Here is a 17600-nt window from a genome sequence, read left to right on the forward strand (position 1 = left end):
GTAATTTGCTTTCTTTCTTTGGCACTGCTGTAGTTAGCTTGCATTCGCTCTCGACGCTAGCGTTTTAAATCCAATAAACCAAACTTGCTTTTAAGTGGCTATCCACGGTTGTATTGTTCACAAGAGATTTGCTCCTTGCCTACAAAGAATTGATGAACCCGTTATTCAACGTTGGCTTGAAACATTTCATACAAAATACCCAGGGTGGAATCCTTAAAATATTACTTTGAGCAATGAACATTCATGCCGAACCGAAGTACCGCCTTTTGCTTTGGATGCAGTCAAACAAAGCAGTTTTTCTGACATCAACATCGCGAAAACCCTTTTACAGCGGGAGAACTTACGTAATTGTTTTACTGGAGAAAGCAAGATGGCTACCTGACTGAGTGCTTTTCATCTCCGTCAATGTTTTGACGGGGTAGGCTATGGAAAGTAACAATCGAAGATTGGAGCGCTTTATTGTTAAAGTGAGAAGAATTGTGAACGAATTGATTCGTGATGACAAGAGTGACTTGGCCGAAACAAACTTGCGCCTTCGTGCAACTTTACACAGCATATATGAATAACATTTCCACAGTTGTCTAATTTTAACAAATTTACGATTTAAAGTATTGATTACTATCCATGATAAGTTGAGTTCGTATGTAAATAAGGACTTTTTTAAATGTCTCAAATTTGAGAAATGAATGGATCAAGATCGTTTTGCTTAGTGACACAATTCTTTATATCTTACACTACATGTAGCCTAAAGAGACTTTAGAAAGGTCGATGACGTAGTTTATTGGGATATCAAACAGTCAAATAAATGATCGAATAATTCTACCTGTAAGATCGTAAATAGAGGTCCCTGAAGGACTTAACGAATGGTCCAGCACTTCCAACCAACAATCAAAATAACTCTCAACGGCAATAACTTTTCCACTTGTTCAGTCGACTTCGACTACCGTACAAGAATACCAGCTTCGACTCTAAAAAAAAAAATCGATCTGGTAGTTATTTAGTGGTCCAATAATGCTTTTTGTTTAAGATGCGCACTTTGCATGCGCTCACATTGGCCCACTTATCAAATTAAGCTGAATTTTTTGGCTTAAAAATGTTTAAGTTTGAAAACGTTTTTGATGACAGACGTAAATGATTTAGTTTTGACGAAGAGTTTTCATTTTTGACGCCTCACCGTTGGTTGAGAAGCGCAATGCTATTTTTGTAAGTAATTTTGCAACACAATGAGCACACATCTGTAGTGGATTTTACACTTTTCTAGTAGGAGTGAAATTAAAAAAATGCAATTTTGAGAATTAGAAAAAGGCAAGCACGTTAGTGTCCTAAAGTAAACTCATTCTTCTGATGAGTGCCAAGCAGAAATGAAATTTAGTATCCTTTTTAAAAGATGTAAAAAGAAGGGTTAAAATATCATATCATGCAGCAAATATTCTAACACATCTACCGACGCAGAGGAAAAACCCGATGGCAATTCAAACCCACATCTACCGACGCAGAGGTGAGCACTCAAACCACTAAGCCATTCAGCCGGCAGAGCTGTACTCTAATAATAATGTTATGGTTTTATTTGTTGTTCTACCACAGCTAAGGTATTTTAGAGACAGGGCTCATTTTTAATCTGATATCAGGTTTACGGTGTCATCACATTATTACCTGATTTATTCTCACTGCGTTAAGCAAGAAAGAACACAATCGGTATCGTTTTTAAAGTTTTCAGTTTGACCCGACCTGGAATCGATCTCAGCTCTACTAGCACTAGAGCCGAAGGCGAAACCACTCCGCCACTGAACTGATGAGATGTAGCCTACTCATAGCTCAGTTGGTTAGCGCGTGACTACGTGAACAAAGAAGCTTGAAGGTCAAGCGGCGCTGGTTCGACTCTCGGGGTGTGCGCTTGAGCAAGGGATTCTAAGGACTACTCTCTAATCAGCGGCACCTAATGGATAGAATAATTCACCGGCAACAACACTTCAACAATCGGAAACTTCACTCTGTCAATCTCGGTTACCCGCTCTGCGTCAAGAGCCTCTACAAGTATACAAAACTACCAGGAATAACCTATCAAGGCTTTGTCAATCTGAGAATAAAGATTCAAAACCAACCAACTAACTCATCGTGAGAACCGAGCACTGTAACTTATAAGGTGCTTGCGATCTTCCTTTGCTGGTAATCACTTCTGCTTTATGATGTTTAATGCTGCAGCATTCAGCCCGATCAATACAGCACACATGCAGGAAAAGTAGATATCGCCCTTAACGACACCATGCGCATAATCACTGGATGCCTGCGTCCAACTCCCACAGACTTACTACCAGTGCTTTCAGGCATCGCCCCAACAAAACTACGCAGAGAGAATTCCACCGTACGGCTAGCATTAAAGGCAGAGGTCAATGATTGCCATCTCCTCCACAATGTAGTCCTTGACGCACAACAGCTCACACGTCAACGCTTGCCTTCCAGGCGCCCTTTTTCTCGATACATTGTGGCGCTTTATGAAGGTCACCTCGACCTGATGGAGAGACCGCTGGGAAACCATCTCATGGCCCAACCAGTTCCAAGTCACACCAGACATTATGGTACCACGTGGCTCAGACTTGCCAAGAAAAGAATGGGTGATTCTGAATCGCCTCCTTACTGGTGTTGGTCGCTTTAAGCACAGTATGTTTACCTGGGGATTGCGTGACTCACCAGCCTGTGTTTGTGGTGAATGTCAAACAGCACTGCACATCATAAATCACTGTCCAGTGTTTCGACCTGCAGAACACGTGGATCTCATAGACCCTGATATGAAGACATTGCTCTGGTTGCAACAATTGAGAGATGTTGCCTGAATTGCTGCCTCATAAGCAAGAAGAACCACGTCAGTTGCTTTCCCGAGGTCAAGACTGGCTGGCTGGCTGGCTGGCTCCCTGAAGCATGTTCGAAGCTGAGTGTATCAATTGTGACATATCGTTTTTCGCTGGATCAAGGAAAACAGATCTATTTAAGCGAATATGGATAATTTAAGAGGCTACTGCACTACGAGATACGGAATTCAAGGGAGCAAGGAATTCAAGATCCAAGGGAGCAATTGTAGCTTTCGTCTTTGTCCTTAAAAAATAAGAAAGTAACGTTATTCGAAGTTAATGTTTCTTTTTCTTGTTGAATGTAGCAATCATGCTAAAAAACCATGCAGAGTTGATGAAAAAACTTTGAAGGTTCTTCTAACTTTAACGATAGTGATTTGTCACATCAAGAAAAACCTGAAAGCGTTTGCTGCAAAAGCTAAGCTAAGTATTCTGCAAGTGTTGAAATGGTTAAATTCTCATGAACGCAAGATGCAGCAGGCCCAATACAACTGTTGTCAGCAACAGCAACATATTTTCAATGGTTGTGTGACGTCAGAAAGTCACGCTTCGTTTGTATCCACAATTTTTTCTGGACAACAAGGGTGTCTACTTCTACAGTAAACAAGATATCGCAGAGTCCACAAAAACAAGATATCGTGCATACAAACAATGCAGATAAACAACAAAACGATATAAAAGAAAAAGCGACCCAGTGCTTTATTGTGGAGTGCAACCGATCACTGTTGACTATCTACTACTATAGTTTTGCCAAAACATATGAAATCATAGGTCAAGTTTTTTTAAATTGTTTTGACAAATTTGTAAAGAAAAACATCTTTTGGGGTGCAAAACCCATGGGGAAAGCCACATCGTTTGGAATATAAATGCAAGACGCAAAACATGTCAAGACACAGTTCAGAACTTCACTGCTTCTAATTCATTGCTAATATGAAGTTTTATAAGTCCAGGAAAATCACAAACGTCCAGTCTCCAATCAAATACTTGAACCTGCAGCTTGATAATAACCAGAAACTACTGTACAATGTCTTGTAGTCAAAGATATGAGCAGGCCATTCTTACCGGTTCAGTATTCGACGCCGTAATACAATAGACAACCAGGGTTTCCCAAACTGTGGTCCGTGGACCATTGGTGGTCCGCGACGACTGCACAGGTGGTCCGTGGCGATATGACAAGAAATTAAAACGTCACACATATACGTTGTACAGTACGTACCCTGTCAAAGGTAATTGCCGCAGTTCTTTACAACTTAAATGATTTCGAAAGCTTTTGCTATCCAGTATCGTAAACCTTGCTTGTTAAACCTTTGTTGCAGTTAAAAAGTTGTTTACGAAAAATTGGTGGTCCGTGGCCCAAAAAATTTCACAAACAGTAGTCCGTGGCCCAAAAAAGTTTGGGAAACCCTGCAATAGACAAAAGAAAAAAGTTATTTTGAAACATTTGTGTGAAAATACAAAGGGGTCAAATATGATCGAAAATTGCATATTGCACTTAGGTGTATAATGAAGGTTGGAAAAGTCCGTCTATTATATTCAAAATCGTTTGGGAAGAAAGAACATGCAGTCATCAGCAACTCTGAATTGTTCTAGCATGTCATTAAGTGCTTTGCCGAGACACAACCGCATGTTCTGGAGCGGTGTCGAACCGACATTTTTTCAAGTGTCGCGCAGACGTTCTCACCACTCGGTCATTCAGTAGACGATCCTACAGGTAATGCGGTAATGTTAATAGGCTTGCGTAATGTTTATGCAACAAAAGATTGTTAATTTTTATGCAATTTTATTTTAGATAAAACTTCATCAAATTAAAATATAGATTACTGAAACCAGTGAATTCATGATGAACTTTTCTTTGAAAGTTGTTCTCTTGGTGGCGCTAGTGGTCGCTTCAAGCGTGCAAGCAAACCGTAAGTTTATTTTTATGTTTGATTTACGTTTATTTTCGTTTTTCTAAAAAGCTGCGTTAAATTTTATTTTTATTTTTCTTGAAATAGTTTATTTCCAAAATAACTTTTGCTAACACCTTCTCTATTTTTGAAATTGAAAAATGTTTTCACGACAATGTTTATGAATTGCTAATAATTTTAAAGTTAAAATATTTGCACTTTGTAAAACATGTAGGCTATAACATTATGATCAGGGCCGTGTTAACCGCCCTTCGTACCCCCTCCTGTCCGGGTATGTTAAAGACATGTTAAAGTTAAACCAAACCGTGTACATACGGAAATCCAATTCTAATTTGATGAATTTGGCCAAATACAAAGTGTGAGTCTTGATAAAAGAAATAGCATTATTACGTCTAAAAATGTCCAAAAAGTGACCAAAACGAGAGGGGAAAGGGGCGAGATGGTGCTCACACGGCGCTGATTAATATTTTGCTTCAAACATTTTTATTATTTGTACCATTATGTCGTTTTTTCAGCGAGTGGAGATCGTCCCGAAACGTTGCAGTCGAGGTCTTGCTCATGTGAATGTCCGGATAAAAGTTCAGCTGAAAAGATTCATTTTTCTACGATAAGCATGTGCATTTGCATATGTTAACATAATGATTTGTGATTGTCCATAAATATTTCTCGTGATATGAAGATGCGTGATAAAAGACTTTACAGTGACATTTGTGTAAATACATTTCGTTGTAAAAATTATGATTTAAAAACATATATGCGGTACTCAAATACATTGGGCAGTATCATTGCAATGGGGGTCCAGGATATTAAAGAAACTACCTCAAATTCTTTGGATTTGTGGTGTTTGTCCGAGAGGTCTCTTTATTTGGAGCTTGAGGATTTCATTGGTACCGAGCCCAAATTATTCTCTCAACGGCCCTGACATTGGGCACCACGTAGCGCCCCCTAAAAAACTCAAAATTTCTGAATTTCTTTTCAAAAAGGTGTGGTACAATCAACACAGAATATTTAGTACTAAAATTTGTTGCAAAAATGCAACATTGGGCTGTAGAAGGCCAGTTGACTGTGTTTTTTTGTTTCTTTTCACAAATATTCAATATACTCTCCCAAAGTCATGCGATTTCCAAAACTTCTTGTTGGTTATATGCAACATAGGGCGCTATACGGGGATTAGGCTGGTTAAGTGCTCATGGGGACAATGGCTGATCCAGGGGACTAACACACTAACAAAATAACTTTATTATGGGGTATTTTTCAAAGTCGGAGTAATGTAGACTTAAACATTATTGCGTCTTTTTGAAATCGCCTACTTCAGGTTACTTGCTGGATCCACCCTGCATGGGGACTTGATTAGTAAAGTTTGGTCGATGAACATTCCTTCATTGTTTTACGAGTTAATCGTCTGTTCGGTTAAGCCTACTACTGCTTTGATGCTGAATTATCGCTTTTATCAGGTTCAATATATTCGCCACCCTACGAGCTGCATCATATGCTCAATTCAATCAGCAGCTAAGCAAGAGACAGAATCTAGTGGCAAACCCGATGTTCTTCACAGCGGGAAAGATGTTTGAAGGTTTTTTTCGTTCATAGCAGTTTGTCAGCAAATGACATGGCGATGTCCGTCCCGTTAGCTCAGTGGTTACGCGCCCGCTCAAGATCACGCGGCGCTGGTTCGACTCTCGAGGTGTGCGTTTGAGCAACGCATTTCAGGACTGCTCTCCATTCAGCGGCAACTAGTGAATGGAATAATTTCCCGGCAACAACACTGAAACTAGTGAGATGACAACAACACAAACTGATGACAACACCGCCACTAAACTGGTGAGATGTTGGGGTGTCTTATTTTTGGGAAACTTTTCAGGAAAAATAAGATTGGTCATATCTTGAATGGCTTTTCAATGCTGAATTTACCGAACTTTCTGTTTCATTTACATATTTCGGTAATAGTAGTCACTATATTGGTTGCCGCGTGTGGTAAATTTTTCTGTCGATTACTTTGCATATAGACCTAGAATTTGTATCAATACCGTGTGAATGCAAGCATTTTTTTGTTGGCTTGTTTAGTTCAGTGGTTTTATCTTGCGCTCAATAATCGTGAAAACAACGGCTTAACGCCCATCGAAGTCAATTATTTTTTCCTTTAAATTAATTTTCGCGGTCACAAGAGCTTTTTAAAAAAAGTAGGCTTTGTAAGCTTATTTTTTATTATGATTGCAGAATTTCATTGGCAAATAGTTATTTCGCAATCTGAATCAACCAATCTCTCAAAACACTTCAACATTTTAATGTCCAATCCAACGATAGCCAGGCAGTTCAGTTTTACTTGTATTTCCGACTGTCACAACACCACCAATAGGCTACGTGCACAACCTAAGCCCGTTAAAAGTAGGGGGGAGAGGGGTTTACACCAAACGTTTCTAGGTTTCTGATTGTTGGTGGTGGCTGGTGAGCTGGTGGCATTGCATTCATTGGAACCTTACTGGGAATTGACCTAACAGCTTTTTGTCCATGGTTTGTTCTCACCATCTAGTCATCTGCCCATATCTGCTACATTAGCCTACTGAGCTTTGAAAGTCGAACTTCAAATCCACTCGAATCGTATATTGTATGAATGGCGTTAGACTTCTTTTCCTACAAAAAATGATCTATTTACGTTACTTCAATGCCTGGCAACAATTAAGGGATGCAGAAATAAAAACGTTTGTTAACTGGTCAGGACACAAATCATTCACAGGTTTGCAACTGCGACTATTTTGCAAAATGGTGAACTGTACTGTTTGCTATTGGCTTTATGATCAGTTGATCACTCATTAATAAAAATGCATCAATTTGCTAAAATAGGATAAAAAGCTTGTAGTATGAGCATCGTTTAAGGCAGAGGTGTCCAAAGTCCGGCCAGCGTTTTTGTATTGCCCGAGCCTGTTGTTGCACAATGTGTTATTTTTGGCCTGTAGACACACAGAAATTATACCAGTGGTTCCATGCCTGAGGGGAACTTCCCACTAGAGAGAAAGTTTGTAATTTTTAAGGGGGAATTTGGTTTTATTAGTTAAACTACCATTCAACGTTTTATAGGCAGAGAAAACTTTTTCTCGAACCGTAGAAAATTTCATTGTCAGATCACCGCTTCAATGCGTGATGGAAATCTACAGATAAATCTGCATCAGGCATTGCAGAGTGCAAAAAACAGTGTTGCAGAACGCGTTTTCGAATATTAAATTCTCATCAGTGCAACTACGTTTATGAACGCAATAACAACGGTTAAATTTAAACTCAATACAATACATTACAAACATTATAAGGACATATTCTCAGTGTTCAATTGAATATTAATAAATCCAGAGACATCAGAAAATCACTTCCCGCATGCAATTCCAGACCGACATTACTCGCTTAAGGTTTTTTTCTACTCGCTTAATGAAATTTTCTACGGTTCGAGAAAAAGTTTTCTCTGCCTATAAAACGTTGAATGGTAGTTTAACTAATGATTTCTGAAAGTTCCTTGGTTTCATGTTATCTGAATTTTCTCAACTAGCTACTCTCCAAGGCGTATAGGCTATGATCAATCAGAGTTGACTCTGTCAAGGAAACAAGCAAAGATGGTCCTGTAACCGGTGGTAAAATCTTTCTAAAATGACTGAGACTTTTGATAAATTCTTATTTCTGTTCGAATTAACGTGTACTTTAGAAGGTCGTCGCTAATTAATTGGATACGCTACTGTATTACATTGTATTATAATCACTGAAATCATATTGAATTGATATTAATAACAATACCGTCTATTAATTTTCAGTGCTTATTTAAGTACTGTAAATTAGTATACTTCGGTAGATGTTCATTGTGATGGCTTTTTTGCTTTGAACATTAAGTTTGTTTTAACAAAAAAAAAACCTTAAGTGAGTAATGTCGGTCTGGAATTGCATGCGGGAAGTGATTTTCTGATGTCTCTGGATTTATTAATATTCAATTGAACACTGAGAATATGTCCTTATAATGTTTGTAATGTATTGTATTGAGTTTAAATTTAACCGTTGTTATTGCGTTCATAAACGTAGTTGCACTGATGAGAATTTAATATTCGAAAACGCGTTCTGCAACACTGTTTTTTGCACTCTGCAATGCCTGATGCAGATTTATCTGTAGATTTCCATCACGCATTGAAGCGGTGATCTGACAATGAAATTTTCTACGGTTCGAGAAAAAGTTTTCTCTGCCTATAAAACGTTGAATGGTAGTTTAACTAATGATTTCTGAAAGTTCCTTGGTTTCATGTTATCTGAATTTGGTTTTAGGATTGTAAACCTTTTTAAGCCTGGTAAGTTGGCCTACACTAGAGCGTTAAAGAGGAAATTATCATTAGATTAACTCCCGATTATTTGAGCAACTGTGTACTGACATGGATGCAGGCCATCACGAAGGCCTACTTCTTTTTCGTTCAAATAATAATCGATGGCTTTCAACAGGAAATGTAACCAAGCGAGTGCTTGAGCTCAGAGACGAACTTAAATTATTTTTTGACCTTGAAATAAAATTGGAATTTGTTTCATTGCTGAAGGATGACAGATGGATTAGATTCCTTGCTTACTTGTTTGGTTTGTTTGGTCCATTGATAAAACTAAATATGAAAATGCAAGGGAAAAACACCAATATCCGGTATATTTCCAATCGCCATCTCCGTTCAAAGCAGATTGCGCATCAACATGGGTTATCTATCTATGAGCCATTGACATATTGATACCGTGTGCATTTACAGGCTGTACTGCTTCCATGCTGGCTCAAGGCAGGTTGGAGGAGAGTGACTGATTTATGTCACTGTTATTAGGATATTGTCTTAAGGTACTAGAAGGCTCTGCTATCCTGGTCGAGGGGGACTACGTTTTGTCTGGCCTCTACCTTTCGACCAGCCTGGCTTGGGTGGCCCTTCAAGAAGCAGATGCCAGTACCGCTCAGCATTTAAAGATGCTTTGGAAGCTTTCACCAGCAAGCTTGATAATTGAAAGAGAAAAGGTAGAATGAACAATTGAAGATGTTACTGAATACTGAAAAGTTTGGGTGTTCATTAGGACAATTATCGTTTCTAGCACTAGTTGCTACGTTCATCTGATGAAATTGAAGGCAAAATTAACAACAAACAAGATGGTTTATTGCTTGCTATTGCTTGTAATGAAGTGATACATGTTACCATGTTTAAAGAATTATCATCGGTGCTGGTTGTTGACGGCAAAGAACAAGTTCTTCCATAGTTGGAAAAAGAATTAATTTTACAACACCTCACAGCATTAGAACTACAATTTATTCGATATTTTCCTAAAGTTCATGACGATGAGCTTGATTTAATACGAAATTCATTCACATTGTTGATGAAACACCTTCCCGAAAAATTGCAGGATGAATTTTTAGAACTCAAAACGAATTCTTGCGCAAGAGACTTATTCAGAGAAAAATCAATTACTGAATTTTGGCCATTAACGTGTAATTCCTATCTCAAAGTGTCAGAGAAAGCTATTCGAAGTATCCTTCCGTTTGCTTCCACTTATCTATGCAAATCAGGTTTTTCAACTCTTGCAAATGAAAACAAAACAAAGAAACAGATTAGACGTGGAGAATGATATTCGTTGTGCTCTTTCCAATACTCTTCTACCACTTTCATGAGTTGTCGAAACAAAAAATCACAAGACTCACACAGATTGTTAAATGCATTGACTCTTATATTTTGACTGTATTCTTTGAATAAAATACGTTTCAGCACCGTTCTTCAATAATTAAATTATTTTATTAGCCTATGGAAAGGAATATTAGGGGCACAGGCTAAAAAGCTTATTACTAGCGAAGTTTAGTTTATTTTCCAAGACTTAGATTAAAATATTAACGTAAACGAGTTTTTAACAAACTAAATTTATAAGGGAGGGATTTAGATTTGAATATCGACTAAAAGGGTCCACCGGATAAAAAAAGGTTGGGAACTACTGAACTATACAAATTCAACTTGCAATGTTTTTGAAATTGATGAAAACAGTGTTTTCTCACTGACAAATTCAGGCGAGAAAAGTTAAAATCATTGTTGCGTCGTAATTGCACAACCAACTATTATAGCCTGGAATGTTGTAATGAGTGATGTAGTCCAGCATGGCCGACGTCCGCGAGTCGAGCATTCATTCATTCTCTTGTCAGCAAATTCAACGGCCGCTGCCAAGCTTCTCTTGTGAAGCCGACAGTAACATCTTTCTCTCGTGCCTTTTTATCAGTAGCTGGATAAAAACAAATTTCCAGAAATGCGAAAGTTTGCAAAAAAATTGGAGCTTGTTTCGCTCAGCATATTTGTGTGAGCAGACGTTCTCAGTTATATACTTAACAGGAATCGCTCGAGATTAAAGCTGAGCGACTCGCTTACTATCACGTAGATGGGCATTAATTACTACGTGATATTAATTGTGTCGCTTTAAAAAATTTTGATTATGTGTTTAGGTAATCAGTTTGTGTTTTAGGCCTATATATTCAACGTCTGTAGACGTTGAATCATTGTAAAAAATAACTGATTTTCTATCTGAAAAGAATCGATCTACTTGGCGTCAGAAACACCTTGAAATGCTTTGACTGATAAAAGCAGCGGTCAAAAACTATATGTGGCACGAATTCGTGGTGCGATACTGATGAGCCCAGCCTCAAGGGTAAAACACATGTTAATCGGTGTCAACTCTTGCTACACTCGACTGCTGAGAAACAAATCACACAGCAAAACCCGTCATTTTTACATTGATTCGACGTTGAATCAATGTAAAAATGATGTTTTTTGCTATTTGGGAAGCAAGTAAGCAACTAATTGCACCTCTTATGCCTTTCTTATTACACGCGTCAAGCTCTTCATCTGGTGTAAAAACTGTAGCCTGAAACCTGTTGTTCCCGACAATTTTGTTCACCAAATCAAACGTCATATAAAAACCGTTATGGTCTACTTAACCTAGCTGGCATCTTACGTCATGGAAATTGCTAGAAAATGTCAAAATATTACACCATCGGTCGTAAGACCTGATGAAATATTGCATCACTACCTTTGAACACCGGTTTGAATTGCGTGACAATGTCTTTCACTATTGCGTCACAGTACTGCGTACGTGCATTTGAGATATTGCTATCTATTCTGGTCATTCGTAAAATTGTTTGTTGGAAGTCAGTCGCAAGTTTAACTGTTTGCTTGGTGCTTGCTAGCTGGACAAATTTTCCGTCTTTTATCTAAGTAATCTGTTCTGTAGTGACAAGTTTTAGTGGTGTACGGCGTTGCATCCAATTTCGACAGCTTTGAGGCTATTTTTACGGAAATACAATTTTGAATAGACGTTTCGAAGGAGTGTTTCTTTTTCGGTCATTACATACAGACGAACGGATCCGGGAACTTTATGTTACAATTTTCCCACGAAGAGATTATGGTTTACCGCTGTGACCACCTGTACACCCGATAACATTAAAGAGCTTAAAATAAAAAACAAGCTTGGCTCAAAGCTTTCATCACTGAATTAATTTATATCTTAAACATTTTATTAAACGTTGTTGCAAATATCTGCAAACACAGAAGACATGTATGGCCAAAAATACAAAATAAACTGTTCCAATATCGAAAGCAATCAAGAGTTTAGTCGGATAAGTGCCAAAAATCTTTATTTATGAAAATAAAATTAAACACGCTTTGCATACACGTATCTTTTTGGAGGTGTGCAACTTTTTACTTTTTTTAAAATCTGTAAAGATAGATGTCACTTTAAAGTTTTCAAACGAAGATCAACTGACAACATTATGTTTCGTTTGTATTTCAGCAAAATGCACAATCGTGCCTCTTCTCAGCAAACGCGACACTTTTATGCAACTTGGCTGCATCTAATTCTAATAGAATGGTGACTTGCCAACATTAAGTTCACGACTTACTATTGTAAGAAGAGAAGTCAAATCCAATCAATTAGCCAACCAAAAAAAACTTGGGACATTGTGCGCACAACATTAGAAACGCTGGTAAGACTTATGAGCTCAGCATCTTGTTTATTAAAGACTTCGTTGGTTATGATATATACGAAGAGAAAAAGTTGCGTAGGTGCAAGCAAGAAAAGACGTTAAATTAACATTACAGAAACTTTACTACTTGATTCTTGTAATGTTGGAAGAAATAGTACGTCAATATCATTTTCTTTAAAGTACGGTAACACACAGGTTTGCAAAATTTGGTGACATCATACTCGATCATGTGTTCTAAAATGTGACTTTGTTAGGAAAAATGTGAAATTGCCGTTTATCAGGACATTCTGTACTAGACAAACCATGATCAACCGGATTGCTTTGCTAATCTCGATTGCAACATAATCCATAGAAGAGGCAGTTTCTGGAGTGGTCTACTCTGCTCTTCACAACTGAAACAAAATACACCTTCAGTCATGAAATCTTTGTAATTGACGACGTTTTAAAACACTGTAGGCAACTGTGAGATACTTAACAACCTGCATTCCTCAAGCGTGTTGTGTACCAGCTCAGTGGCCGAATGGTTTTGCCTTCGACTCTACTGCCGGTAGATCTGAGATCGATTCCAGGTCGGGTCAAACCGAAGACTTTAAAAGCGGTACCGATTGTGTTCTTTCTTGCATAAAGCAGTGAAGATAAGGTGGGTAATAATGTGATGACATCTTAAATCTGATACAAAATTAAACTTGAGCCTTGTCGCTAAAATACCTTAGCAGTTGTATAGCGACAATAAATAAACAATAACATAATTATTTCTGAGAGTGCTGTGCTGCAGCATTTTGGACCAGATACTCCTTGTAAACAATCGCTTTGGGGAAAGTGTACACAGAAAGTACACAGCAATTCAAATTTACACCCCATTGCAAACTACCCAGACAACAATTCAATCGTTTTTTACATTGATTTGCTGTCTGAGTAATCGATATGTTTTTCAAAGAGGTTATTGAAAATATTAGTTGAACGGTGCTTTGCGATTTGCTTTGTTGAAGCTGTATAATCTATGTACCGGTAAAAGATAATTGCACATTATACTTATGGTAGATGTGATTTATAACTAGGCTAATTATTGTTTTTTTGATAGCAGATTAGTTTAAGATTATTAAAGTTCACATGTAAGTAGTATCAAAGCGTAGGAAATGTTTCTGATTAGAAATACAGTAGCCTAGTTTAATCCTTTTTTTTCGATTTCGTGCTATGAGAAAATGAAAAAAAGTATTTTTGCTGTGCCAACCTGATCTGCAGAAGAAGCGCACTTGGTAATCTTGACATCGTCCGTTTTGTTGATCTTGACCTCGGCAAATAAATCCTGCTCTGGGACTGAAACGTCTGAACACTTCCCCAGTCTGTCGAGCCGGCACCTATGGAATTTAACTTACAACTGAAAGAGTGCTTTCTTGTAATAAGAATATTGCCTGCAATTTTTCTTCTTTATACGGTAGCCTATGCAGGGGTGCCGGAACGGTTTTTGACTGGGAGGGCAGGATTATGAAAAAAGGGCACTTTTGTTGCCGGAAGGCCTATTTTTAAAATTTTAAGATAAGATATAACGATAATGCTCATCTATCAGCTCACTATCGAGTAATGATACAAGTGTCCGGTAGCCTATACAAAGAAGGGCACCATGCTACGTTAAAGTGATGCAACCTCTTTGTGCCGTGAATATTATTTTGAGGTAAAAATGTAAGATTATAATTAGGCTAAAAGCGAATAGCAGAAATTGTTATGTTGCAAAATGTGCAGTAGCTTACATGACCTTAAAGAGCACCATTGCTCCCCCTGCCCCTCCATCCACAGAAAAGTTGAGGGCAGGGGGCATCCGCCCCCCCCCCCCTGCCCCCCTGCTTCCGGCGCCCCTGAGCCTATGTGTTTTATTTCAAAAACATAGTTCTTGCACCCAGCACTATTAAAATCGCAGAAGATGCCCTCGATGCAAATTGCAAAGTAAAGACTTAGTTTGCAACCGTTGTTATGTTTTTCTTTATTTATTTTTATAGACATCGAAACAATAAAAAAACAATTTAAATTCTTTGATTGTGTCCATCACAGCTAAGTAATAAATATGCTACCCCTTGTTTGGTGAAAACTTGGATTGCAATTGGTTGCACACACGTATACGTCGCGCATGAGCGAATTTCCACGTCATCATAGCTGTTGCTTCTTCTTGGGGATGACGTATCTTCCCAATCAGTCCACGCGCCTGAAATATAATCGAAACCATTATGATACATTTGTAAGCGAGAAAGAGAAATAACTTTATTTGCCAACCAGATTCCGTAATAATCCGGTACACAATAAGCTTACATCCCTATAACATGCAATTCATAAACAAAGAGGAACGCATAAGTACGCTCAGTGTTGGATAATTCAATCTGATTAGCCAGGAGCAGCGAACAACCATTATACGGTCATCTAGTAAGCTACTCCAAGCAAACAAAAGCAATAATGGGTTGAACCATGAACAAAGCACTCAAATTGGCTAATGGCAACAACATAGATGTCAGTGTGTAATTTTATCATCTTTTAACGGCGTTAATCTTTTTGGAATTTTTTTTTTTAATTTTATTACAGTAGTTCGCTCACATGCAAAATTGATAAAATACAGTTCGTACGGCAGCCTATATTTTGAAAGCAGTGCAAAATAATCGGTGTTCGACAAATTGTTCGTAAAGCAATTGTTCGTAAGCAATTTTTCGTAAAACAATTCTTCCTAAAGCATTTTTTCGTGCATGCAGTTAAAATTTGATGTATACAAAGAAATGCTTTACGAAGAATTGTTTTACGGATTTCATTTTACGAAAAACAGTTTACGAACAATTGTTTTACAAACAATTGCTTACGAACAATTGCTTTACAAACAATTGCTTTACAAACAATTGCTTACGAACAATTGCTTACGAACAATTTGCCTATAACCTAATTAATCTTAGCTACCTTCTTCTGTGAGTTGGAAAACAACATCATGTCTAATATTCTTACAGAATTAAAAAGTGAAGGTGCTTTAAAAACGTATGATTGCCACTTATTTCAAGATAAAGATATTTGATAGTAAATCACTATTTTTTAATTATGATAAAATTAAATGAAAATCAAACTTACTGATGTTCTTAAATTTAAGAAACAATATTATAAATATTTGCTGATTAGACTACTGGTAAACATATCGCTTATTCTTTTTAAATAACTGGAATAGATGCTGAACTAAACCCTTGTCCTTACCTTTGCTGGCGTCCACGTTAGGATAATCAGTTGCTTTTATGGTTCCAGGTTGGCAATGGAACCGATATTGGGTACTTCTTCTAACTCTTCTGGTGTCATGCCCCAACGAAATGACGCAAACATCGTGCGGCTGATTTGACCGGAGATAGTTGAGCAACCCTCTTGGCCTGAAGTTGTAGCCTTGGTAGTTCACTGGGAACCAGGCCGTCTTCTCAACTGGTGCTGCTATTAAACAGTTCCAGTTAAAAAACAATGATAATGATAATATTAAAAACAAAATGATGACGTTTTTCATGCAACCTAATCATCGTAACATGCGACAATGCTCTCTTAGAACAAAGCTCTTGCTCAAGATCTTGGAAATAGAATAAATTTACTGCATTTGTAATTGTAAAACTACTCGTTACAAGATGGCTACCGGTATGATACAGTAGTTTCGACTGTAATAAAATAGACTGATTTACATAGAGAAACTAAACGGCAACAGAGATACAGCACAATAACTTTCTAAACTGTTAAAAAAACGCTTTTTACCAGCACATTCTAATGTCATGGTACATTGTTTTGAAGCAAAAAATGTCATTGCTAAGATGCTGCAATATTTTCTTTGTTTGTCAAAGTGCTGTACCTCACCGCTCGATTTCGATAAACAAACGTGGCTATACCAATGTGTAAAGTTGAATACAATGTACCATGCCTTACATAACAGAGAACCGGTGGTGGCATAACGTAAAGATTATGCTACAGAGAACGCATTAGAAAAGGCAAATTGGTCAGTTTTGATATAAACAAGATATTGGTGTCTCAAAAGGGGCAGTTTATCAGGTAAAAACACCAGCGTATCTTTTGCCACTTGGGGTGGTACCGAAGAGAAAGAGCTCTAGCGCAATTAAGAAGACCTTGACAAAAACAGATAAACTTTTGAAGAGTGAAGTAACCTCGTATCCATCTATAACTGCAGTTGAACAGAAAAAAGAAGCAGCCAAAACTTTTCAGAACCCGACTTCCTCTTCGCTACCATCAATTCTTTTGATTGCATATTATCGTTGGTTGATGATAATATGCCCGAAAAAAAAGATTGGCATCTTGGCCAATGAATTTCAAACCTTATCAGTATAAACAGTTCATAAGTTAAACATACAGCGTTGTAAGAATTTGTTATTGATGATTACACAAAACTTATTTTTTCATATTTCTTCCTCATAAGAATTTGTAACTGATGATACAAAAAATAATGTTTTGCATGAAAATGAAAACAAGCATTTCGTACCTGGGTATCGACGACTTAGAAATGAGTATCTCTCTTTCCAAGGTTCGAGGTTCAAGGGCCTGTAAGTGTTACAATTCCGCCGTCGGTTACGGCTTCTCCTTTCTTGTTGGAATGGGTTTGGTTGAACAGACTTCATGTCATTAAGGTCATCGCACAAAAGTCTGGAGAGTTTGTACTCACGAATTGACTCAAGCTGAGCTGCAATAAACAAACTTAATTTTCACCATTTTAATAAATCTTTTCCACAAAGTCAACTTAGTTTGTGTGATAGAGTCTTTGCAAGCTCCTATCTTTTTCGTAATTACCTTTATTATTTAGATATTGTTTAACTTAATTACTATTTATTATTCTAGACCTAC

At 37.6% G+C, this 17600-nt stretch overlaps 1 protein-coding gene across 2 annotated transcripts in view; it reads right to left on the reverse strand.

Moving 5' to 3' along the window:
* Window positions 1-12282: 12282 nt before the first annotated feature.
* LOC145786581 (immunomodulatory peroxidase-like) overlaps window positions 12283-17600 on the reverse strand; it is a 29432-nt gene continuing 24114 nt past the window's right edge. Inside the window, exons 14-18 of one of the 2 annotated variants that reach the window (XM_082598264.1) lie at window positions 17242-17439; window positions 15972-16193; window positions 14822-14952; window positions 13987-14113; window positions 12283-13147 (exon numbers count right to left, since the gene is read on the reverse strand). In XM_082598264.1, the coding sequence (XP_082454390.1) occupies window positions 13080-13147; window positions 13987-14113; window positions 14822-14952; window positions 15972-16193; window positions 17242-17439 (746 nt within the window). In that variant the 3' untranslated portion in view covers window positions 12283-13079. Of the gene's footprint in view, window positions 13148-13986; window positions 14114-14821; window positions 14953-15971; window positions 16197-17241; window positions 17440-17600 lie in introns of both variants that reach the window. The other variant, XM_082598263.1, reaches the window with a different exon arrangement.

The sequence above is a fragment of the Aplidium turbinatum genome, chromosome 17 (genome assembly GCF_918807975.1).
Source record: "Aplidium turbinatum chromosome 17, kaAplTurb1.1, whole genome shotgun sequence".
Taxonomy (NCBI): Eukaryota; Metazoa; Chordata; class Ascidiacea; order Aplousobranchia; family Polyclinidae; genus Aplidium; species Aplidium turbinatum.